At 34.9% G+C, this 26719-nt stretch overlaps 1 protein-coding gene across 1 annotated transcript in view; it reads left to right on the top strand.

The window, feature by feature from the left end:
* Nucleotides 1-14014: 14014 nt before the first annotated feature.
* LOC140441781 (sodium/potassium-transporting ATPase subunit beta-1-like) overlaps nucleotides 14015-26719 on the top strand; it is a 123593-nt gene continuing 110888 nt past the window's right edge. Inside the window, exon 1 of the mRNA XM_072532697.1 lies at nucleotides 14015-14466. Coding sequence (XP_072388798.1) covers nucleotides 14319-14466 — 148 coding nt within the window. The 5' untranslated portion in view covers nucleotides 14015-14318. The remainder of the gene's footprint in view (nucleotides 14467-26719) is intronic.

The raw sequence follows: 26719 nt of genomic DNA, 5'->3' as shown, positions 1-26719 counted from the left end.
GAGATAATAGTACGGATGTAGATCAAATGAACTTTTCATAGCAGCCGTCTCTAAGGTTCTAATAGCTATGATGATTGCCGACCTCCGACGCGGAGATGGCACTTGAAGACGAATAATTATTTAAAATCCACAAGGAAAATAATTCCTGCAGCTGGCTGTATACCACGTATAACAAAAAGAGGTTAGTCTTTGTATGTGGGTATATTTTATTTTATAAAAACCCTTAAAAGGGCAACATTAAAAGCACGAACGTTTTCGGAACAACTGTTCCATCCTCAGGTTAAAATACAGGTTACCATGCCTGAGCCACCAAAATATTTGGGTAAAAACCCTTTAAAATGTAATGTGTTACCAAAGATTGTACATGATGTTAATAATATTATATGATGTTTAATATTTTAATTAAATTTTACTTCAGGTAACATACACCCATGCTTAAGTGAGTTCCAGTGTCCGAAGAGTAAACCTCTTCAAACGGACTTCGGCTGGTAACTCTGGCTGGTAACTTCGGCTGGCAGTTATCAGCCGAAGTCCGTTTGAAGAGGTTTACTCTCCGGACACTGGAACTCACTTAAGCATGGGTGTATGTTACCTGAAGTAAAATTTAATTAAAATATTAAACATCATATAATATTATTAACATCATGTACAATCTTTGGTAACACATTACATGTTAAAGGGTTTTTACCCAAATATTTTGGTGGCTCAGGCATGGTAACCTGTATTTTAACCTGATGATGGAACAGTTGTTCCGAAAACGTTCGTGCTTTTAATGTTGCCCTTTTAAGGGTTTTTATAAAATAAAATATACCCACATACAAAGACTAACCTCTTTTTAAATAATTATTTGATCGATACATGTTATAAATTTTTATTCTAGGCTGTTACTTTAGCCTGAGATAGTCTAGAAGGTTGATCCGGGTTGTGGTAATCACTGAATTTTCTTCTTTGTCCTGAATCTCTGATTAAGTTCCATACATGTTTTGCTCCATCAGTGAATCATATTCCATCTCTATTGTTGTTATGGGTTCAAAGGAGTTGTGTTCAATAGAAGTTTGACCTTGAAGATCTTTTTACCTTATAAACTACGTAAAAGACCTTTTGTTTATATTGTTCATGTTTTAGTTCAAAGGATTTAAACTTCTGAGGAATCGTTTTATTGGTTTCGAACGTATTTTTTACCTGAATTGATTCTTTTATGGTCCACCACCTTATACCTGTTCCAGGTATTTATGGCGTTGGGCGAACAACTATCCTGCACTTGCAAACAATATTTTGGCCATTTCCTTTGCATTTGCGCAGAATCTGAACCATGTTACTCTGTCTACTCCCAATTTACAAAGATGATATCTGAGTGAGCATGTGAATACATTGATCTCACAAATTACTGTGAGTTCAGTTTTTTTTAATACTCTAAGAGTATTTTTGCCTGATATATTTTCACAGTAGGCTACTTCAAGTTTATTGTCTCATTTTCGGACATCTTCCACTGTTTGATGAAATATAGAATGATTCTGGTCTAATTGAATCTCCTTTGTCATCAAGAATATTAGCTCTCTCGTTACCAGCAGCTATTTCATGCTTCTGGCACCAATTGTTTGCAATTACAAGCTGCTACAGACTCATCAGATTTTTGTAGCTCGGTTGTTAGATGGCATGGCATGGAAACGTGGACTTTAAAAAAAACATCTATCGACAAACTTGAAGCATTTGAAATGTGGTCATTAAGAAGAATGAAGCGCATACCTTGGGTGAATAGAGTTCGAAACGATGACGTCCTTAAGAGAGCCGGCGTGGAAAGAGAACTCTTTGAATTAATTAAAAAACGCAAGATTGGTTACCTTGGGCACATATTGAGAGGAGCAAAATATGAAATACCACAGTTAATCCTACAAGGGAAGATCGAAGGTAGGAGAGGAGCCGGCCGCAAACAATTATCCTGGTTACGGAATATTAAAGAATGGACAGGAATACACAATACAGGCGAGCTGTGTCACGCCGCCAAGAACAGAATTCTAGTAATGAGATAGTCGCCTACGCACTTTGGTGTATGGCATGTTAAGAAGAAGAAGAAGGTTGTTAGAGGCACCTTTATTCGTATAGATTATTTGTTCCTTATAGTGTATGATTTTGTTAATTTTTTCAAAGAAGATAAGTTCCTTTATCATCATGGCATCGTACAGTCTTAAAATATGCTTGATAAGACAAGTAATGTAGAAAAAAAAATGTTAATTTAAAATTATGGAACATATTTTCTTTAATTGTAGAATACGCTTTAATTTTGACGATTAGTGTATATTTCGTAGTAGCCAAGTTCAAGTTTAAGATACTTCTTTGTTTAATTTCACCTGGTAATTGACGAGTTTGGCCACACCCAAGGCTGGCGGGTGCCACATTCTCGTGTGGATACAATTTTTAATGGACTTTAATCACATATCAATATGTTAAAAATTTATGGTTTCAGTAAGTGTAGTACGTTCATGTTTAATTTCATAATTGTCTATCTAAAATGTGTAAAAAATGTATTTGAGTAATTAAAATTTATCGATTTAACTATTAATGTTCTATAAGCACGTAAGTTGGTGCTAGCAATCGATATTTGCTGTAAATTTTTTAACTTTATATAGTATATTTTTTAAATTTTTTGTTAATGCTTACAGTACATAATCTAACTCAAAATAGAAGCAAACTATTTTTTTACTAGTAGCTATTTCTCTATGCATTTGTTTAATAATTTTCGCCTAGAAGATCATAAAAATAATATGTAACATATTACTACTTTTTGCATTTGTAAAAACATGACAATAGTCAACCATGAACGATATTAGTGGTTCTACAGTCGGTTCACAATTTGTTGATAGCTCACTACAAGTTTAACCCTAATTAGAAAACTGAAATACAGAGAGGATAGGTAATACGATATAATAGTAAAAACCAACTTAAAACTGACGGTTTAAGACGTTTTCGACTAACCCACCTTATATCTGAAGGAATACAATACCTTATAATCCTATTAAGGGGGTATTTTGAATGGTTAGAGATGAACGACCAGTGTCGTAGAGTATATGATTGAAACATTTATTTGAACTAAATAAATATATTTTTTAAATTGTACTTATGTAAATTGTATTTTTTAATAAAACTTATTTATTTTATTCAAAAATAAAAAGTTTCTTGCCATTTGTAAAAGATACATTTATTTAATTAAGTAAAAAGGCGCCAAATGTCGCCTGGCAAAATTTCCAATGTGTTTTAAATGTATCCATTATTTTCGAATCCGGAGAAAACTAATAAATATTTTTGAAAAATTTAAACGCAGAATGAAAGATTACATTATTACTCAGGGCAAAAGTCCCTGAACACTTCTACAATGTTTAGTTTAATATGTTATGTAACAGGGGTGAAAATAAAAGAGAAAATATAGTATAATTTTTAATTGAAAATATTGCATGCAAAAGAAACTTTTTATTTATTCTAAAAAATATTTCATTCTGCCTTTAAATTTTTCAAAAATGCTTTTTAGTTTTCTCAGGATTTGAAAAAAAAATGGATACATTTAAAACACATTGAACATTTTGACAGGCGACATTTTGCGCCTTTCCCCTTTAATACTTTACGATTACAACTACTACTTACCTTATATAATTACGATTAGAAAACTATTCAAATTCAAAATAAATAGGATCAACTTCGGAATCCGAGTCATCTTGAGGGTTAATAATTAAGTTAATAATCTCTACGGTCGCATCAATTATGTTATCAAGATCCCACATTTTTTGTTCTTCTTCTATTACATGTCTTACTGCATCTTTCCAGTTTTGTTTTGTAATATGATATAAAGACTCGTATAACAATTCACGTACAGCTTGTATTTTATATGACGTATTTTTTCTAGCCACATAACTTTTCATTTGTGCCCAAATGAGTTCAATTGGATTTATTTCGCAGTGGTAGGGTGGAAGTCTAAAGACTGTGATGTTTCGCCTTTCCGCCATTTTGTCAACTACGTATTTCTTGAACTTAGATTTGTGTTGCCGGGCAATTTTTAAAAGTTCTGCTTTTACCATTCCAAGAATATCCTGTTTCTTCCACGCATTCGTTAGAAGTCTTTCTACTAGTCGTGAATGATAAGATGCATTATCCAATACTATAATTGAATTTGGTGGTATGTGTTCAATCATTTGCTCAAAATACTCTTCGAAAACATCAGCTGTCATCTCCTCGTGATAGTCTTTTGTGCTTTTGGAATGAAATTCCAACCAACCATGCTTAACAAATCCTTTTTCACTGCCAATGTGAGAAATTATTAATCTACTGCCTTTACCAGAAGGTGGGGAGATACCAGTAGACCAACCTTCCATAAAAGCTTGCCTGGAGCTTAATATATTTTTATCTGACCAAATTTTTTTAGAGTATGACCTGAGTTTACCCATGTTTCATCCTGGTAGAAGATGGGCGTTTCTTCAGCCCGGAATTTTTGAATGAATCTTAGATAATTTCTTCTCCAACATCATCTTCTCCTCCCGGTCAATCAAAAGTAATTTTCGGTCTGATTTCTCCCACCGGAAATTTAATTCTTTTAAAACTTGCCACAATTTAGTTCGTCCGATATGAGGCAAATCTTGGTCGTCTCTAACTTCTTGTAAAATTTTGTTTAGGTTTGGTATTTCTTTTTTGAAAAAAAATCCATGAATTTTCCTTCGAATACCATTTTTGGCAAATTCATCAATTTCAATAGGCTTTTTCCCTCTCTTTAAGTGTTCGTTTGTGTTTGGGTTAGCTATACCGTGTTTTTTCTTTCTGATAGGAACCTATATAAAGTTGACTCTCCTACGCCAGTCATGTTGGCACAACTTTCGACTATGTTGCGAACAGTGTTTGTGGGATTCTGAGAAACCAGAACATCGTGAACATTCAGGACAATAGTCTTCTCTCTTGGTGAATAGACAGGCTTACTGACTGTACGCAACAGTACCGGTGTAAAACTTGATGATGAAGCCATCACAAACAATCCAACAAAACGAGCACGAGCGAAAGGTACGTATATGTTCGTAGGTATATGGAATAAAAAATCACTCACGCACTGCATATAATTCGCAAAAGAAATATTCAAGACGCTAATTACTGCCGTAGACGCGGAAACACCGATGAGCCGTAAATTACATGCGATCAAAAACGTACTAAACAAAAAAATTGTTTCCGTTCGTAATAACTTCACCCTTTCAAGTTAAGTTTCGAATATAATTATATTATTAAAAATCTGGGGAATTCCATCTTAATTATCTTGTAACGAATAGTACCTTCGGATATGAATTCCAGGTTTTCTAGTAAAGTGATTAAACGCGAAGATTAGTATTGAAATATCCAAAGAGATAAGGTATTCTTTATAATAGGATTAGTCTGATTTCCAAACATAGTGTGTTACGAATAAGGAAGAAAGTTTGCGGAAGTAAACTTTTAGTCAACAGTTTATTTTTATTTAAAGTACAAAAGGTCTTACAGATTATGTGTATATATTTATATTAATTCCTAAACTTTAAGTTACTCTGGGTTCCCATCATCAATATGATCATTTTCTGCAGCACTCTTGTTATTATTTGCCTGTACGTCAGTATCTATTATTTTATAAAATGTGAGATCCGGCTGGTTTCTCCAATTTTCACCAAAATCTTTTCTAAGGAGAGTATCTATGGACGATTTATCTCCTTTCAATGAACATCCAATTTGTTGTAATTTAGGTTTCAATAAAGAAAACTTTTTCCATTTCGTATTATAGACTTGCAGAGCCCTATGTCAGAACGATAAAATATTTTCCCCTTACTGTAGCCATATGATCTTTGTCCTTAAAAAATATAAATCTTTCGATGCATTACATTTAAAATGCCATTGGAAAGGTTTTTTAACAACGTTACTCATCTTTCTCCAGTCTGATATCTGCCAGTCTTTACCAAGTCTCTAAATCTAAATGTTTTCTCGACTATATATTACAAATTAATGAAAAGTGATGCCAGAAAAATTTGAGTTTTCACCTAGGTCATTATAAATTAATTATTGATAAAAGGGAAAAGTAACAATTTATAGACAGTCAAAAAAAGTTAAAGGCCTGGGCCAAGAAATCCAATCAGTAGAGATTGTTGTATACATATAGAACTACCTTCCTACTATATTTTTACGTTTCATGTGAAAAATTACTTTATTGAATTATAAAAAATGTTCCATTAATAGTTAATTGCGGTGTTTTTTTTTTAATTAATGGCTTTGGATAACTTGATCCATTCAGCCACGATAATTACAATTGCAGTTCTACACAGAAATTAGTTATTTATACTAAATGATTTAAAAAAAAAAATCTAGCAAGAGAAATGTAGAGTATTTCTTAACAAACTTTAAAGAACAATATTGACATACATTTGTGTTAAGATTTAAACTTCCAAATATGCAGGGCGTTTCACTCTACCACCGTTTACGAAACATGGAAATTGTGTCAAGTAAGCAAAATAGCGAAATTCTCTAGAATTAAGTGGTCTATCACCAAAAAAAATTTTTCAGCTATACAAGATGTGGCATGATTTAGGTTGTTTTTAATAGAACAAGATCTTCAATATTACACCGCTTCGCACTTAGTATTACCGTACTTTTCTCAAATGGAGATACACATTTTATATACATACTTTGCTTTGTATCTAACAGTTTTGTAAATATTAATTTTCTTATTCCTATTGCAATTAAAATTTAGAAAATTTAAGCAATAATCAAAATTTATTAATTAAATGATTTTTTAGAATGATTTACCCAAAATCTAAAACCTAAGTCAAACTTTTTTTGGTTATGTGAAACACATAACTCTGAAACGATATAACTAAGACTCTACCGCGGTTGGTTAAGTGGCAATGTGACTTTAACAATTTAATCAGAAATCTAAAAATGTAATATCAGAAAGGGTAATCTACTTAAAGTACCAAACTAATATTCAGATCTATTCTGTAACTTTTAACAAATCGAATAGAAATGACCAAGTCATTTCTATTCGATTCGAAGTCATAAAAAATGAAGCAGTTACAAAAAATGAGTCAACAAATAATTGTCAAAACAATAATGATACCAATGCGCAAGCGTCAAGACCAATTTCGATGTCGAAACTTGATCTCGATAGAGCTTGTCTAGTCGAAATCAATTTCTACACAACATTCCAATAGTAAAGGTCGAGATGAGTTACAGAATACCGAGTCCTACAATTCCGATCCGACCTGCTGACCTCTATTCGATTTGACTCATTTCTATTCAATTTGTAGTTACAGAATAGGGTTGAATAGGGCTGATTATGCCTTGTTTACAAGAAACATCTTGTACAGTTTACTTAAAGAATTTAAGCTGATTTTTTTATGTTTGATCAGTTTGTTTTGACAGTATAAAATCTACTCACCAGTTGTATGGCATTTCGCAATTGAAATTTCAAATTATTAATAACTATCATTTGTCGTCCGCGTTGGATCAAAACGTAATCAATGAGCAGTTCACTATCCATGTTAAAGGAACAAAGGCAAATGAAAAGAAATTTTTCTTTTCGCATAGTTTTAGGTATCTATTAATAGAATTTTATGAAATTCTCAAATAAAAACCAATGAATTGCATTTGCATTTAATACATCTATTTTTCAGATTACCAAATCTTAGCGGTTTGCAAGAGGTTATGGACTATACTAGCCACGGGGTGCAGGTAGGCCAGTGATGAGTTTACTAATCTCTCGGGGTCTATTTTAAAACCCCTATTTTTATGGCGGTGATGAGTTTGTACTATGTACGGGGGTATTTATGCTAATCGGTGATTAGCATAAATGTGAGAAAATAATAGTGAGAAATACTTCTCTTGAACTGAAGTCTTTTGAGTTTTTGAACATTTTCTGTGTTTAAATATATTTTCGTCTTTATGGATCTTCCTGTGACATGTTTTAGGTATTGTCAGATCTAATTTTAAATTAAGAATCAATATGAAGTTTCATTAGTACAAATAAAACAGATGTATGTTTAAATATATAAATATATCAAAAAATACATATACAATACTTTATTTATTTGATTATTAATAATAGATAAATTACTAATATTTAGTCATAATTAAAATCCAAGTAATATATTTGAAGAAAACTTACTGCCATCTGTGTAGTGAAAGCTGCACCATTTCTCGGGTACTGCTACAAAATGCTGCTAACTGTTTTGAACGGTATTACCTTTGGTAATTATATCACAGATGACGAAATAGTTATGTCGAATAAAAATTTTATATACAAATATTTCTAAAAATATAAAATTCAATAATCATTTCAAAAATAATGGGGAAAAAATATAATGCCTCTAAAATTATCAAACAAAATTTATTATATTTCTTATAAAAATTTAAATAGGTAAGTATAATAGGTATGTATTTTTATAGTAAGTAATTTTCATGTTAATATGTAAAAGAAGTAGGTACATATAAAAAAACCTACTTAAAATGAGTTTGAGATACTTATCTAATAAAATTTATTAGATATACCGTCGTTATTTAATAACGACTGAATTTGGAATATAAACTTTTGTGTAATTAACTATCTTTAATGGAAATTAACCGCAATTTCAGTTCTTAATTAGATATATAAAAAGGTTTTTTACAAACAGACGATTTATTTATATGAGTTTACATATCTCTGAAACCGGTTGATAATGTAATGGAATTTGATTTTTTGGTTTGTTTTATATTCATCATTGGTGCGAATAAAGGCAATAGCCCCAATTTTTTTTAAGAAAAAAATAGATATTTCACACTAAAAATCATTTTTTAATTTCTCGTTGAATTTGTGACAAAAAATCTTTCTTGCTAATTTGTCATATGAGGCGTATTTTAATTTCAAATGCATTTTCTAGTAGGCTAGTGTCAACATTGATGTTAAGAATGCATTCAATACGTTGCAGTGGAACGAGGTAATGAAGGCAATGGAGGAGAGAGAATGTCCTGGTTACCTGATGAATGTGGTGGCGGAGTATCTGTCCGAGAGAAGGATTATGGTGGAAAAGGGCACGATCGTGGACGTGACGGCCGGGGTACCCCAGGGATCTGTCTTGGGCCCGACGCTGTGGAATCTGGCATATGACGGGGTTATAAACTGTGAATACGGAGAGGGTACAACCCCCTTCGCATTCGCGGATGACCTCGCTGTACTGGTAGTGGCCCGGGATGAGCCAGATCTCAAATACGGGGTTCGAAACGCAGGCGGCGTCGTAAAGAAATGGATGACGCAGCACGGACTGAAACTTACGACAGAGAAAACCGAAGCCATCATTCTGAAGGGGACAAGGAACAGGCAAAATATTGAATCAAAATGTGCGGGAACATGTCTAACACCTAAGAAACAAGTAAAGTATCTAGGAGTGACATTGCACCAGAATGGAAAATGGGGAGAGCACGTGCGGGAGGTGGTCCGGAAGGCTGCGAATAGTACGGCTGCGTTGGGGAGGGTGATGGAGAACATTGGAGGACCCAAATCCGAAAGGAGGAGGGTCTTACACGGTATTGTACAGTCGATCGTCCTCTACGCGGCACCAGTCTGGAGCGAGGCGGTAGAGATAACTGCCTATAGGAGTCTCATGATACGAGTAGACAGAACAAGTCTGTTACGAGTGGCATGCGCCTACAACAGGACTGTATCTGCGGCAGCCTTATGGACCATCACTGGATGTGTTCCGTTGCATGTTTTGGCGGTGGAAAGACAAGAGCTTTATGAGAGAAGAGGTCCAAACCTTACTGTGGCCGAGAAAAGACAGGAAAGGGAAAGGTCAGTTGAAAGATGGCAAGAAGAATGGAACAACACGGAAGATGTGGTACAGTGGACGAAAATGCTGATCCCGAACATAAGAGATTGGGTGAACTGTGGCCACAGGCGACTGGATTATTTCCTGACGCAGGTGCTCACAGGACATGGGTGTTTTAGGGCCTACCTCTATAGGATCGGAAAGGCTGATACAGATGAATGCGTATACTGTGGATACTCGAACACTGTGACACATACGATGTTGGATTGCAGCAGATGGATAGTGGAAAGGAACAGAATGGAGAGAGAGACAGGTGTGAATTTTGTTACAGTGAGAGTAATGATTGAGAGAATGATTGAAAATAAATTAGTTTGGACTAACATACACAGCTATATTCGTGCAGTGATCAAGAAAAAGGAAGAGGAAGAAAGACTGCTAAACCAACGCTAAAGATAAGAGTGAATGATGCTGAAAGGTGAAGCTAGAAAAGTGGGTCACACTGTATGAGTTGGAATGCGTGAGTCAGACTGTGGGGAAGGAGGAAATGCCCATCTGGAAATAATGCCGAACTAGGAGCGATGAGTGTCTTCTACGCGCTACCTGGAACGAGACAGGGAACCTCCTTGCTGATGACAGTTTTTTTATTGATGTCGCATTCAAGGTCCAAGATTCCATTCCATAAAACAAAGTGGAAAAAGCATAGCCCTCGCCAACCTAACTTTTAGTTCCAATTTTAAATTCTTTGTACATAGTACTCTTCTCATTTTGTTGAAATTTGCTCTAGAATTTTGTATTCTGATTTTGATCTCCTGAATGTAATCATTTGTGGAGTTAATCATTGTTCCCAGATATGCATATTCGTCCAATATTCGTCCAATATTCGTCCAAAAAGAAATAAAACTCCAAGAATACATCACATGAAATCCATGGGAAAGAGTTAACATTCTGGGACCATTTCCGGAACGAACATCAAGAAACAAGTATTTGATAGTTGCTATGGACTATTTTTACAAATGGACAAATTGGACAAATTTTACAAAACTACCCAAGAAGTAATCACAGTTGCTTAGGCCCTGCCTGAAGGTCGTTTCCCGACATGGGGTTCCACTTCTGCTTCATTCTGATCAGGGGCGCAACTTCAAATCGAAAGTTTGGAAAACCATAATGGCTTTATTTTTAATAAAGAAGACCAGGCTTTATCCTCAGTTTGAAGTGGAAGTTTAGAAGACCATGATGGCTTTGTTGGGAATTAAGAAGACCAGGATAACGCCGCTTCATCCTCAGTCCGACGGCATGGTAGAAAGACATAACCGAACCATTAACAACTACCTGACACTGTTTGTATATGAAAACCAGAGAGACTAGAACAAACTGGTTATTCTGTTTCTGCTAACCTAGCGAAGCTCCCAATATGAAGCAACTGGTTATTTACTTCAGAAATGTTATTGACTGGTCGAGAGATCAAACTTTCCATCTATTTACTACATGGCAATCTACCAGACGGAGAGACCAAGAGACACTACCGGAGTATGTCAGCTGCCTAAAAGACTGCCTGGTTAAGGTGCACTAGTTTGCCAGAAAAAAGCTACAATGCACCAGTGACCAGGTGAAGGTTAGGTTCGAGCAAAAATCTACTCCTGTTAGTTTCAAGGAAGATCATGCAGTTTAACTCTACTAACCAACCAGAAGGAAAGGTCCAAGTCCCAAGTTGCAGCGGCCCTGGTTATCTGGTTACTAAGAAGATAAAGGACCTTGTATATAGGGTGCAACTGACGCCACGAAGTAAGCCGAAGGTCGTTCACCTGGATAGACTATGTCCTTATGAAGGGTTGAATCCCCCGACTCGGTCCACTTAGTTACTGCTGAAAGAAGGGGGCGATGTTATGAGTCGCAATACTCTAATTGAAGCCCTGGGGTAACAGTAATTCTACAAGTCGAATTAACCACTTTGTCAGCAGTTCTCGAACTCGTTTTCTGTATTTTTCTGGTAGCTCGTGTTAAAGTGCTGATTTTTCATTCGTATCTTCGCTATAATACAATTGTAGAACATATGTTCGTGTATATAAACTGTTTAGCTCCTCTGAATGGACAGTAATTAGACAAGTATTTTTGAAAGTGATACCCATTTTATTATCAGCCATAAATATTACTGTAGTTATAATAAGATATTTCTTATTTGGTGAGTTTCTTTTATAGTCGATTAAATTAAATAAAATTAGTTTAACTACGTGTACTTTCCCTGAACCTATAGTAAAACGTCTTCTTCTTCTTTTTATATAGACATGACTCTGTTTTTCAATGTGCCTCCAGAAAGTTGTCGTTCCATCGTTTTTGTGGTCTTCCTATTGAGGAACCGTCTCTTGCCGTCTTTACTACTGTATTTGTTGTCATTCGGCTTATATTATCATTCCATTCTACTCTTAATTTCTTATCCAATTCTTGAAGTTCTCCACCTTGCATGTACGTCGTATATCTGTACTTCTAGCCCTGTCTGTCCCATAGTGTCTTAACATCAATTTTTCTAAGTGTTTTCATCTCTGTTGTTTCTAACATCCTTTTTGTCCTCTCTGTGTTTAGCAAAACGTAACAATATTAATTTGCATCCATCGCGAAGATCTCTCGACTTATTACTTTTCGAATGAGTTTCTTGCACACAAAGTACACCAATCCTCTTCTGCATGAAATCGGCGACCTCTCTTCCTTTACCTGTCATACTACCGACTTTGCGATACTAAAACTAGAGACCAAAAAAAGAAACAACTGGACCAACTTGCAGTTGCAATTCAATTAGTTCAACTTGAGAAGAAAAAAAATTACGCACCAGTAATTACGCACCAAATTTCAAAATCGTTTAGTTTTAGAATTACTGTGAAATAGGTGATTATTAAAAAGAAATTCTATCAAGAATCGAACAAGCAAGGAAAACATTCATGAGCATGAAAACATTTTTTACAAGATCAGACCTTGGTCTACAGCTTAGAATCCGAATGATCAGATGTTACGTTTTTTCTGTCTTACTGTATGGCTGTGAAAGTTGGACAATGGACTCTGAAATAGAAAAAAGAATAGATGCCTTTGAGATGTATATATACAGACGAATGTTGAGGATTCCATGGGTACAAAGAGTTACTAATGTTGAGGTACTTCGTCGCATGTGTAAACAAAAAGAATTACTAGGAATAATCAAAGAGAGGAAAATGCAATACTTGGGTCATGTGTTGAGAGGCGAAAGATATGAATTTCTTCAAGTTATACTGGAAGGAAAAGTACAGGGCAGAAGATCAGTAGGAAGACGCCAGAACTCGTGGCTGAAAGACCTGAGGAGATGGTTCGACCACTCATCCGCAGAGATCTTTCGCACAGCAGTTTCCAAAACTACAATTGCCATTTGGATCGCCAACCTTCGAAAGGAGACGGAGCAATGAGAAAAAGGTGATTACTATATAAAAAGAAGAGCTGTAACTGTTGATAAACATTCACCAAGACAGGTGAGCAATTCAGCTAAGAAATTTACTGGTATTAAAGAAGAAGACAAATTTGATCCTTTTCTGAGCAATAGAAGATACTGTAAGCATTGTAAACGAAGGAAAACACGTTTTTTCTATAAAATATGTAGAAACATATGCATGGAACATATTTTTTTCAAAATGAAATAAAAATGCTAATATATAATAATCTTACTTTGTTTAGGTATATTTAAATAGTTCAAAAATATTTTTTTTTAATAAAAAACTTCCAACAGCAATGAAAAATTGTCGTACTTTGAATGTGTGAAAAAAATAAATCTCTACATCTAGTTACACAGGGTAACAATCAAACCTGTAATTTTTATATTTGTTCCACATAAGTACAGCTTAATATCCATAAGGTGTAAAAATTTATCACCCGTTGAACGAAGAGGTTAATATAAAAATGCCATAAGATAATAGTTATAGAACCATAGATGTTGTTATTTTTGTTTGTATTTTCCAAATTTTTTCATATGTTCTGTACTCCATAGTAAAATAACGCCAATTACTAACTTTATAAAATAATTTTAATTTGCGCGACGACTTCCATGGTTTTAAATTCATTGGTTTTCGAGTAACGCTTCACCCTGTATGCATTTTAATCATAGAACATAGAACGATGTGTGCATGTTATTAAAAATGTTCGGTAACCGATGGATAAACGAAAAATGTCGAGACCTTCACAATTATCGATGGCCGGCTAAAGGTATCGCCAAACCAAACACATGCATCTACCGTACGCCGGCGAGTTTTTATGCCTTTATCTTTTATTTTTCCCACACGCATACGTAAACCTAAATTCAGTAGGTACGAAGTTACTCGCCTGAAAGAGTGATCCCGAGATAGACAGACAGCCCTCTCAGAGCGCTCACGTCTCGCGTGGACTCGCAGTTCTCTTCCAAAACCGAGAAGTAACAGCGAATCAATAGCCCCGTTGCCCAGCAACAGCATCATTATTCAGTTCTTGTGTTTTGTTTTGGCTGGTGGTGTAGTGTCAAAAGTTTTAAAAATTTGATTTGTCGAAATGGCCGTTGCGGGAAAGGATGGTGATAACGGTGCAGTCGAATTTCAGTTTTATCAGCCGGATAACAGGACTAAATGGGAAACCTTTCGACAGGCGATTTATGATAAATCTTCTAATCAGTTTCTCGGGAGAACTCCTAAAAATTGGGGTAAGTCTACCATACAATAATTATTTTTATTGTACCGTATTAAAATCTGTCAAAATACGTTTAAAATTTAGCATACAATGTCAATAATTCGTCATGACATTAGTTTGAATTAGTATATTTTACTGTAATAAAATAAGAAACTAGAATGTGCAATACCTGTCACACATTATGCATTTATATAAATGCAAATTATATACCCAAATATTTAGACTAGATAAATAGAAAAAGTAACAGAATAATTATTGTATGTAAGTGATGCCTCAAATATTTTCTTTATTTACATACTTACTTCTGTAGGCCAGACATGCATAAAGTTTAATCTGTTATAATTTTCCATTAATATTAATAAATTAATCATAATGTGTAAATGTCTTCCTTCCTATTTTCTTTCATGCTTCTTTATGTCATTTTTTGGCTTTTCTATTTCTAGCTTTGTCTTTCCAGCTGGAAAAGTTTGTTGTTCATTCCCATTTATACCTTCCATTCATCTAGGGAATGATCCTCTCGTTTCATTCTTCTTCTGGTGCACTCCATTACTGGAGGTTTGCGATCAAAACATCATTCTGCACCACTCTTAGTAATTGTTGAACGTTTATGCCCGTTCAAGTTCTGATATTGCGAAGCCATGACCTGCCTACTCCACTTCGGCCCTCTATCTTCCTTTCAATTATTAATCGTAGCAGATTATATTTGTCACTTCTCATTATGTGGCATTATATTCGAGGTCTTTCTTTTCCTAATCATTGTTATAAGTTCTAACTCTCCATTTATGGTATTTAATAGTGTTCGATTCGTAATGTGTTTTGTCCGTGATATTCTAAGCATTCTGCGATAAAGTCACATTTCAAAGGCTTCTAGCGGTCTCATGGTATTTAATTTTAATGTCCAGGCTTCAACTCCATTCAGAAGGACTAGCCAAACGTAGAATTTAATAACTCTAATTCGGATGTCTAGCTTCCATTTATTTTCTAGTTTCCATTTATTGTACATATTTCTAGCTTTTTCTATTCGTGTTTTTATCTCTATATCTGGATCCCACTTATCATTGAGTAAGTAGTACTCCTAAGTATATGAATTTGTGAACTTGTTCTAATTGAGTGTTATTTAGGCCAATGCGACAATTTTCATCGGTTTTGCCAATCACCATTTCCTTAGATTTTTAAACATTTGACGTCGGTTTCATTGTTTCACTTACATTATTAACTCTGTCTAGTATATTTTGTAAGTCTTCCTCTGTAATTGTAAGTTAATCATTCCTTTGGTATTACGACACTTTCATAAATGTTGTTAAAAATATGTGTTAGTAGTTTTATGCTGTTATCATCTAAAGGTTTATTACATCTATTTCTATTTCGTCTGGTCCAGAAGCTTTCCAATTCTTTGTTGCACATTGTATCGCCTATTTTACTTCTACGTCTAGGATTGGGGTCCTCCCATCCCCCACGTCGACGTCTGTTGCAATTCAGGTCTGTCATCCGCGAAGGATTTTTCGATAAATTCCTCCCATACTTGCACTTATTTGCTTCTTTCTATAATTATTCTTCCTTTGTTGTCAGCTAGAGTGGGTATATTATGTTTCTCGTTATTATTGGAGGTTTCTTTTAATTTTTTGTAGAGTTTGAATGTATCATGTTTGTTGTCTAGGTTTTCAATCTCGCCACACATTTCATTTATCCACTTTTTTTTGATTCTTTGATTTTTGAATCTATGGTTCTTTGGATTTCTTTATATTGATGTGGGTTGTTTTTGTGTTTTCTTCTCTTTTCCATGAGTTCCAAAATATCTTCCGTCATCCATTTTTTCCCTTTCTTACTCTTCGTATTTTTAAGTTTGACATCTTTTATGGTTTGACATATATTTTTTATTTCTTCGTCAACTTTTATGATTGTTTTTTTAGGTCTTCCTTCAATTTGATTGCTACCTTTTCTTTATTAGCTTCGTTTCGGCGTATAAGCATTTAAATATTGCACTTCTGTGGTTCGTTTTGGCGTATTGTTTTTAGTTTTTGTCTGTAGGGTTTTGCACTCTGGATACTAGTTTTAAATCTTTGACTAATCAAAGAAAATCAATTTGATTCCTTACAATCTTTTGATTTATTTTCACAGTTACCTCGTGGATGTTGTTCTTGGTAGAAGTGCAAATTAAGGCTGCATTTTCCGTTTGTTGCGTACTTAGGTTGCTATACCGTAGGCTCTATCCTAGGTAGCAACAAGTAGATCATAGCTTGGGATTTTTTCTCTTGAACTCAATTGAACTTGGCTTTCTGTGCAGAATTTGGCAGTTTGCTCTACTTATGCTTCCTATATTAAGTTGATAAACTCATAGACTGGGTCCAAGTTCTTTTGTCAAGGTCTTTAGAAGGTCCGTTTGTTGACAGTGTCATCTTTAACAACTTTAAAAACTGTGATTTCTTTGTGTCAGGAATCTTGTAAAATACTTACATTACTGCGGACGCAAACTAGCTTTACACACCCTTTAAAAGTAAAAAATGTGTATATATAGTGTGATACTGATTTACACACGTTAACACATTTGATCTTTTGATTATTGTCTTGAGTTGATTTTCATGTATAGATTCGCCTGGGAGGTAGTATTAAACCAGGTGTTTGATACCACATATTCTTCTTAGCAAAATTGTATCGTCCCTGTCATTGCGTGTGCCTAATCCGTATCCTCCAATGATATCAGCTACTTTTTCTTTGTCGATTTACACACCCTTTAAAAGTAAAAAATGTGTATATATAGTGTGATACTGATTTACACACGTTAACACATTTGATCTTTTGATTATTGTCTTGAGTTGATTTTCATGTATAGATTCGCCTGGGAGGTAGTATTAAACCAGGTGTTTGATACCACATATTCTTCTTAGCAAAATTGTATCGTCCCTGTCATTGCGTGTGCCTAATCCGTATCCTCCAATGATATCAGCTACTTTTTCTTTGTCGATTTTTGCATTAAAGTCGCCTAGTATAATATTTGTGTGGTTTTCTTGAGGCTTTTTGTGATGTCCGTTATTCCTCCATAAAATTCTTCTACTTCATTATCTTTCATTAGGGTTTGTATATTTAAAATTATTCAAACCATCATAACTTCTACATCTTTAATAATTCTTCGAGACAATTAATTCTCCCCAGGAACAACGATATTGACTATTGTTTTTTTTTTTCACCTTTCCATTTATTTTGGACCTATCTTTTTCATTAGCCTATGTTAATATTGGTGTAATAACGCATTTATATCTTTATTCTTTTTTCCAAGATGTTTATTCATTCATTTCGGTACATAAATAAGAATTTTGATGCTCACAACCATTAGTTTGTAGTTCCTAAGATGAAAATTTGATCCGGTATTAACGGATTTTATTTAAAAACAACTTGGTATACCACATAAGTGGTTAAATAAATTGTTTATAACCTTTCGAATGTAAGATCGGAAGCTGTTTTGCTTCCCGGAAAATATTGTTTTGTACGTTTGTTCCGGTTTTCACTGTTAACAGATGGTTTCATAATAAAATAAACCAGCAAGTCGCATTGCTATTTCAATATTCGAAATTAAACCTTTTCCATAATTAAAGTATAGGTACAAAAGTTATTCTATTCTATATCCATTACAAAAATTGGCATTATTTTTAGAGCAAATATATACTTATTGTATATACACTCGCGATCATAAAATCCGGGTCATCTTGAAAATTTCAAGTTTCTTAAATATTTTTGCCTCTGGTGCAGTAATAACCTTTTTTTTTGGCTAATTTATTTTTTATTTGTCATCAATGTTTGTTTTGAAAGAAAAAAAAATGGTTTTTTATTGTTTTTATTGAAAAAAAAACAGAAAACAAATCAAATTGTTGATAAAACAGACATACGAAAAAAAAATGGAAAATACAGAACGTGGTAAAAAATCAGTGAAATTTCAATAACCAATATCGTGTATTGCCTCCCCTTGCTCTAATAACCTCTTGCAGACGACGGGGCATACTCTCAATTTTTCTCCGGATTACATGTTGTGGTATGTTATTCCACTCTCTCACTAACAGATCCTTAAGCTCCTGTGCGTTGTTAGGAGGAGGTGTATGGGTTTGAATACGTTTTTTCAAATCGTCCCAGAGATGTTCGATGGGATTCAGGTCCGGAGACCTAGCTGGCCAGGGTACCATCGTAATTCCAATTTCGCCAAGTATTACATACTGATCCTGGCAACGTGTGGTCGCACGTTGTCCTGCATAAAAACGGCGTTTTCTCCAAGCCCTGCCATGTTGGGCATAACATGTTCTTCCGGAATCTCCGTAATGTACCTTCGTGCAGTTAGGGACCCATTTTCGATGAAGGGTAATTCTGTGTGGAAGTCGGAAGATATACCTCCCCAAGCCATGACCGAGCCTCCACCAAATGGCATTATTGGAGCAATGCAAGCTTGTGAAAATCGTTCACCGGTTCTCCTCCAAACTCTTACACGTCCATCGGATCCAGTTAGGCAGAAACGGGATTCATCTGAGAATAACATTTTGCTACAATCGTTAATTCCCCAATGCGCGTATTGTCGAGCAAAAGCTAGTCGTGCAACTCGAGGCACCCGGCGAAGTGGAGGTCTTTTAGCCATTACCCGAGAAGATAGTCAAGAAGAACGAAGTCTTCTTCTGACTGTTGCAACACTAAAATTGCGATTTCGTACTTCCTCTAGACGATTTTGATGCATAACCGCAGTTGAGGTCCGGTTTCGTAAAGCCTGAAACATAAGGAAACGGTCATCTAGTGCCTTGGTCGTTCTTCTTCCTCCAGAGCCAGGTCGCCTGGTTAGCAAACTTGCCTCCTGAAAGCGTTGAAGCACTCGTTGAACCGTAGAAAGGCTTACGCCAACAGTTCTTGCGACTTGCCGTTGAGTGTGACCGTCTTCCACAAGTGCAACAATTTGTGCCGTTTCAACAACAGTCAAAGGCATTTTTGTCAAAAAATAAACACTAATAATGGCACTAATAAACACTAATGGTGGCAATAATAAACGTTTGTCTGTTGCATTTGAACAGAAACTCGAAGTACAAACGAGACATTTAAAACAAGCGGAGTTACAGGTAGCGTTCATTTTGGGAAGTGTGCACTTTACCAGGAAATCGGCACTATTGGAATTCTTTGTTACAATAGAAACCGCAGCAATTCTCAGAAACATGCATTATTTTGTATTTGTGTCATTATTATTTACGATAAAGCTCGTTAAAAATGAAATATCGGTGATTTTCAAGGTGACCCGGATTTTATGATCGCGAGTGTATATATATATATATTTGCTATATATCCTCACCCCGTATTTATTATTCGTCTGTTGAATAACTGACATTGTATACTAGCGAATAAAAAGGGTGCCTTTATTTTCGGTCGGCTCCCCATTATAACACTCCTGATTATTGATTTTTTGGACACGTTTTCTAAACACGTGGAAAACACGCTAATTCAAGCTGATATTTGCACCAACCCAGCTAAGCAGATAATACTGAATGGATTTTGGATATATGTACTCATTCCTTTCTATAATTTTTTGGTTTATGGGTTGTGAAAAACTGTTCCCGACCAATGTAAAGAACAGAAGTAATACACGCAGAATGTATTTCGGAAATACGAGGTAGAAAATCAGTCAATGAATCATTTTTTGTAATAAAATACTTAAATGCGACACAAACACTCAAGCAATACTTAATCTTACCTTACCTCCTTGCTTTCCCGTTAGTTTTGAACCTGCTGCACCATGGACATTGGGAGTACCTAAAATAATAGCTACCTTAATAGCTTCATTGGACAAACACACTACTAACCATAATATAATATATCAAAATCTGGCAAAACTTATTATCAAACTACATAAATTTCTCTCAAATATATACAGATCCTTCAAAATCAACCAATGGCATAAGAGCAGCAGTTATATCTTGTAACATGTGCCAAAAATATAAGTTGCCAATACACTACAGTATTCATCAGAATTATGGGCCATATACTCTCACATATATTATATCTTCACCACAACAAAAATACATCATTTTTACTGATTCACTTAACTCATTACAAAATCTGATAGATATACAAAATTTTAAGAAGGAGGTAATCTTCATTTGAATCCCATCACATATGGGAATTCGAGATAATGAAGAAACAGATAAGTGTGTTACCAAATCACGGATTCTAAGTGAGTGGCAAGACCGGTGGCAATTTTCAGTGTCCAATCTTCTTTCAATAAGTTCTTGGTGAAATAAATATAAATAAAATAAATCGTTCCCAAGGCGAAGAACTCCATGGTTTTGTACAGAAGTGAAGGAAAAATGTAAACAAAAGAAAAAAGCTTACCTGAAGTACATGTCAACCAAAAACCAAGAGGCATACCATAATTTGAAAGATAAGACAATTTGAAACGAAACACATGCACTTATAAGAAAAATAAAAAATGACCACTTTGAACGCTTTTCGAAAGAAATGGAACATGATTTTTCCGCTCTGCAAAAGGAAATATGGCGCTTAATAAGAGGTCAAAGAATGGAGGTAAAGAAACTAATAGAACCAAAACACATAGAAAAGGATATGTGGATTGACTACCTAAAAAAGCTCTATGCAGAGGAAGAACGCGACGCTAGAACCAGAAACACCAGAAATTATCACAAATGAAGAACTTAATATAAATGTACAGGAAGTTCTCTCATCATTCTCCATCTACATCCTCTTTGCAGACAGTTTAGAAGATTTACAGACAGTAGTAACGCAATTGTGGAGAATCAGTCAAGAATACGAGCTTGATTTTAACATCATGAAAACTAAGTACATGGTCATCAGTAAGAAGTATATTCCACCTAGTCAATTACTGGGAGATCAGCAACAAATACTCCAAGTCCTCGTTACTACTATTCAGGAACCACCATAAACGACCAATGGGACCACTCAGTTAAGATAAAACAATGAATTGAAAAAGCCAGGTCAGCATTTGTCAGAATGAGCAAGATAATTAAGAGCCACGACCTACCCTTAAAAACGAAAATCCGTTTATTGAGATGCTACGTGTTTACAGTGCTGCTATATGGGGTTGAATCATGGACACTAACCGAGGCATCCATGGGAAAACTCTAGGCGTTTGAGATATGGTGTTTTAGAGATACTGAGGATCTTTTGGGTGGACCTAATAACAAACATTGAGGTTCTACGTCGGATGGATAAAACATGTGAAATTATATCCACAGTGAACAGCGCAAGCTAGAATATGTTGGACATATAATGCGAAACGATCATAGATATAACCTACTGCAACTTATATTACAGGGAAAGGTCTACGGAAAGAGGGGACCAAGAAGAAGAAGAATATCTTGGCCTTAGAACTTACGAAAATGGTTTTCCTTCAGGACTTCAGGACTATTTCGAGCTGTGGTCAATAAAGTTAGAATTGCCATACTAGTAGCCAACATCCGTAATGGATAGGCACGACAAGAAGAAGACTTCTTCGGCAAATACTTGAAAACATGAAGAACAGAAAACCGCAGGTAAAGACGGGATAACAAACGAGTTACTGAAATATTGTGGAGCAGCAATGACAGAACAATTAACAAGATTAATTAATAAAATTATAAAACACAATAAAATACCGGAAGAATGGACAACGAGCGAACTAATTCTATTATTCAAAAAGGAGATGAAAACAGCCAGAAAACTACAGAGGTATAAATTTGTTAAATACCACACTAAAACTTACATCTAAAATTTTACCAGTGCTAATAAATCAGAAGATAAGTTTAACAGTGAACAACAGGGTTTTCGTAGTGGAAGATCGCGTACAGATGCAATATTCGTTATAAAGCAAATTACTGAGAAATCACTAGAGTACAATAGCCCAGCATTTCTGTTGTGTCTCATTAACTTAAAGAAAGCGTTTGACAGAGTAAGACTCACAGATGTAATCCATCTTCTGTATAATAGAAAATCTCCCATTAATATTATAAAAACTATCGAACACATTTACCAAAACAATAAAATGGAAGTCAGAATAGATGGACAACTTACAGAACCTATAGAAATAGGCAGCGGAATAAAACAAGGAGATTCATTGAGCCCCATGCTCTTTAATTTGATCATGGATGAAATCATCAAAAGCGTTAACAAAGGAAGAGGATACAGAATGGGAAGCAAAGAAATCAAAATACGCTGTTACGCAGACGACGCAATATTGATAGCCCAAGATGAAAATAGTCTGCAAAGACTGGTCCACAGATTTAACATAAGAGCAAAAGAATTTAATATGATAATCTCATCTCAGAAAACTAAAACAATAGTAGTCAGCAAAGAACCAACCAAATGTAAAATAGAAATTGATGGCATCAGTATTGAACAAGTAATAGAAATAAAATACCTGGGAATTACCTTGGACACTGTGTAGCTATGGAGACCTAAATAACGAAGTGTGAGACCAAGTACAAAAAGCAAATAGACTGGCAGGATGCCTTAATAATACTATATGGCAAAACAGACACATTAACACTGAGATGAAATCAAGAGTTTATAAAGCCAGTATTCTTCTTCATGTGCCATCTCCTCTAAGAAGGTTGGCAACCATCATGGCAATTCACACTTTCGATACCGCTGCTCTAAAGAGGTCAGCAGAAGTGCAGTTAAACCAACCTCTCAAATTGTTTAACTAGGAGATGCGTCTTCTTCCGCGACCCTTCTACCATGTATTCTTCATTGCACTATTAATTGCAACAAGTTATAACGCTCGCCCCTCATGACATGTCCCAGATATTGCAACTAGAAGAAACGAGGTAGACCAAGACGATCCTGGAGAGACGATGTCGACGATGCAATGACCGCCAGAGATCTAACAACTGAAGATTGCTTCGACAGAAAACGCTGGAAATTAGGATGCGAGAAGCGGCGCCAGCTGTAGAAGTCTCGCTTGTTATATATATTGTATTTAAAACCTCTTTATCTTTTCCCACTCTTCTCAACACCTCGACATTCGTGACTCTATCCACCCAACTTATTCTTAATATCCTTCTGTAGGCCCATAACTCGAAGGCTTTTAATCTGTACAGAGAACACTTAGCATCTCAGAAGTCTTATTTTTAAAGAAATTGAAGTGTTCCTGCTGCAGAGTCCTTTTTTCAGTTTGTTGAAAGAATTTCTTGCCTGTCCTATTCCTGCCTTAATCTCTTCTGTGTACTCATTATTTTCGTTAATTATTGTACCCAGATATTTATATTTTTCAACTTTTTTAATTTGTTCTCCATATAAAGCCAGTGTGACATATGCCTCAGAACCAAGACCCGACACAGCCTCAACGCAAAGGCTACTGGAAACTACAGAGATGAGAGTACTGAGAAGAATTACAGGAAATACGCTAAGAGATCGAAAGATACGTGAGGACATTAGAAGAAAATGTAACGTACAGTGTATAAATGAATGGACACAAAATAGAAAAAAAGAATGTAATAACCACATAAGCAGAATGGAGGATACCCGTGTCGTCAAAATAGCAAGAGATAAGTCACCAATCGGCAGAAGAAGTATCGGACGACTGAGCAAAAGATGGAGTGACAACCTTCCATAGAGGTATTAATCCACCAATGAACAAGCAGAATTGCTTATAAAGAGGAAGAAAAAGAAGAAGAAGAACCTTCGGAATATTAAACCGAACATTAAACCTTGGAGATGTTTTCCCATCAAAAGAGATCAAGTAACAATAACCCGTCTTAGATTAGGGCATGCCAGTGCTACACATAAGTTTTTAATTACAAAAGAATCCGAGCTGAAATGTGAGCAGATTAACGTCAAATTCTCGGTGCAACATATTATTATATACGGTTCAGTTTACTCTGTAGCAAGAAGCAATCACGGTATCCCTACAAACCAAGTGAAAGCAAATTGTTTCTTCATAAATATGCTAAATTACTTAAAGGCTGTTAGTTTTGTAAATATTTAAGATTTAATATTGTAAAGATTTGCTTCTTGGTAATAACCTTCGGGTTGATGCGAATTTGTAAAAAAAATACTTAAACAAACCAAACTTATCAGAATAAAATAATATACTTGATGAATATAATGAATAGACGTTTTGTATAGAACTGTATAAAACTTCTTTATTTTCTATTTATATGGACTGTTTATGTCATGATTGGCATCAACTCTTCCTATTATTTTCTGAATCCAATATTTGTCAGACATACTTTGAATATCGTCTCATCGTTTGCTCTGAAGTCTTTCCACACTTCTGTTGATAATTTTCAAATCCAACAGTATTTGTGACCGTCAGAAAGCTGCTGTAGCTGGTTCTTTGTCATTTTAAGTTTAGTCACTCATTCACGAACGTCCGGTACTCGGGGTTTTCTTCGAATTTCTAAATCTGTCTCGAAACTTTTCATAAAAGTCCTTTACGGGGCTTGTTGTATTATTTGGAATTTATTTCCGGCTTTACGTCTGAGTGTCGTTGTTCCAAGTAAATGTCTGTAAAAGTTTACACGACACACAATTCAAACACCCTTCGTTTGAAATTTATGAGACAACTTCCCTCAGTACCCACCATAAAATCTTTCAAGATATGCTTTTTTAAGATCGACGAATATGTAAAGAACAATTGGTTTTATTTTTCTATCTCTTTTCTTATCTCGTATAAAAATTACGGCATACATTATACTACTACTACAATAAAACTGTTATTTACGTTAAACAATTCTAAAGCAAAACCAGAGGAATGTTAGTATAATTTATATAACAACCAAAATGGAAATATATTAAGATATATTACGCTTTACACAATAAAAGGATGCAGGGAGAGCAATGAGACAATATTTTAGAAAAGAGCATAATAAGATCTTCGATCTTCCCTATACGTTGGACCATGTTTGACCTTGTTTACGGCTCTAGCAATATCAATAAGAGCACAAATGAGATTACTATTGTTATTGGGAATAATCCACAATTTAAGTTTAAATAAATTTTTTGACGTTTCAATTTCCACTTCGGAAATCGTTTTCAAAATAGAAAACATTAATGAACTAAACAATTTTTTTTTGTTGCTTGGTGAAAAATTCTTCTAATAATTTAATTTTATCTGACTCATTCATATTGAAAATTCAGTAAACGACTTTAAAATGATATTGCCAATATTGCTGAGTTGCGTTCCTGTAAGACTTTATTGTAAGATAGTTCATTCAATTACATGAAATCAACTTTTAACTTGAGAATATCTGTCAGAAAAATCATAGCATGCGGTTCGTCTTTAAAAAGACAACCACATGCAATGATGACAATAAAATTCTCCTGGTAGTGATTCCATAGTAAATCACGAGGAAAAAAATAATTCCGATAAAATTGAATTAGAAGAATTTTTCACCAAGTAACAAAAATAAAATTTGTTTAATTTATTAATGTTTAATATTTTGAAAATGATTTCCAAAGTGGAAATTAAAACGCCAATAAACTATGGCTTATTCCCCATAAAAATAGTAATTGTATTAAGATCATCATCATCATGGCTTATTCACTCCTGGCGAAATGTTTGCCGCCCTTTTGGGCTCTCTGATTTATTTATTGCGGAGAATCAGTCCGCTGTTGTTTTTTTTTTATTATTATAGCAGCGTGTGTGACTTGGCCCTGTCTACAATTTTCCTCCATTCTTTCCGGTCCTTACAGCGCTCCTTCCAATTGTAGATTCTCAGCTTCTTTATGTCTCCTAAGACTTGATCTCTCCATCTTGTTTTGGGTCTCCCCTTTGGTCTCTTTGTTGTTGGTCTCCATCCAGTTATTCGCTTTAGGGTAGAGTCTGGGTTAGCTCTTTCTGTGTGTCCCAGCCACCTGAGCCTTTGCGTCTTCACGAACTTGATTATGTCTTCACCCTCGATGACTTCTTTAATTTCTTCATTGGTTAATCTTCTAAATTCGCCTACACTTATTCCCACCGGTCCCATTATTCGTCGAATTATCTTTCTCTCTAGGATTTCCAACCTCATTTCATCTTTTTGTGTTAGGCACATCGTCTCTGCACCATAGGTGATCATTGGCCTGATTGCAGTCTTGTAAATTTTTAATTTGGTTTTCCTACTAATGTACTTTTCTTTCAGACATTTTTGGTAATTCCAGTAGGTTTTATTACCCAGTAGGATGCGTTCATTTATTTCATCTGTTCTATCATTTCTGTCATTCACCATCACTCCCAGGTATTTGAAACGGTGTACTCTTTCAAATGTATATGCACCAAGCTTAATTTCTTTCTCTATGTTCGTATTCTCTCT

This window comes from Diabrotica undecimpunctata, chromosome 5, assembly GCF_040954645.1.
Source record: "Diabrotica undecimpunctata isolate CICGRU chromosome 5, icDiaUnde3, whole genome shotgun sequence".
Lineage (NCBI taxonomy): Eukaryota > Metazoa > Arthropoda > Insecta > Coleoptera > Chrysomelidae > Diabrotica > Diabrotica undecimpunctata.
This window is presented reverse-complemented; position numbering and strand designations above follow the sequence as displayed.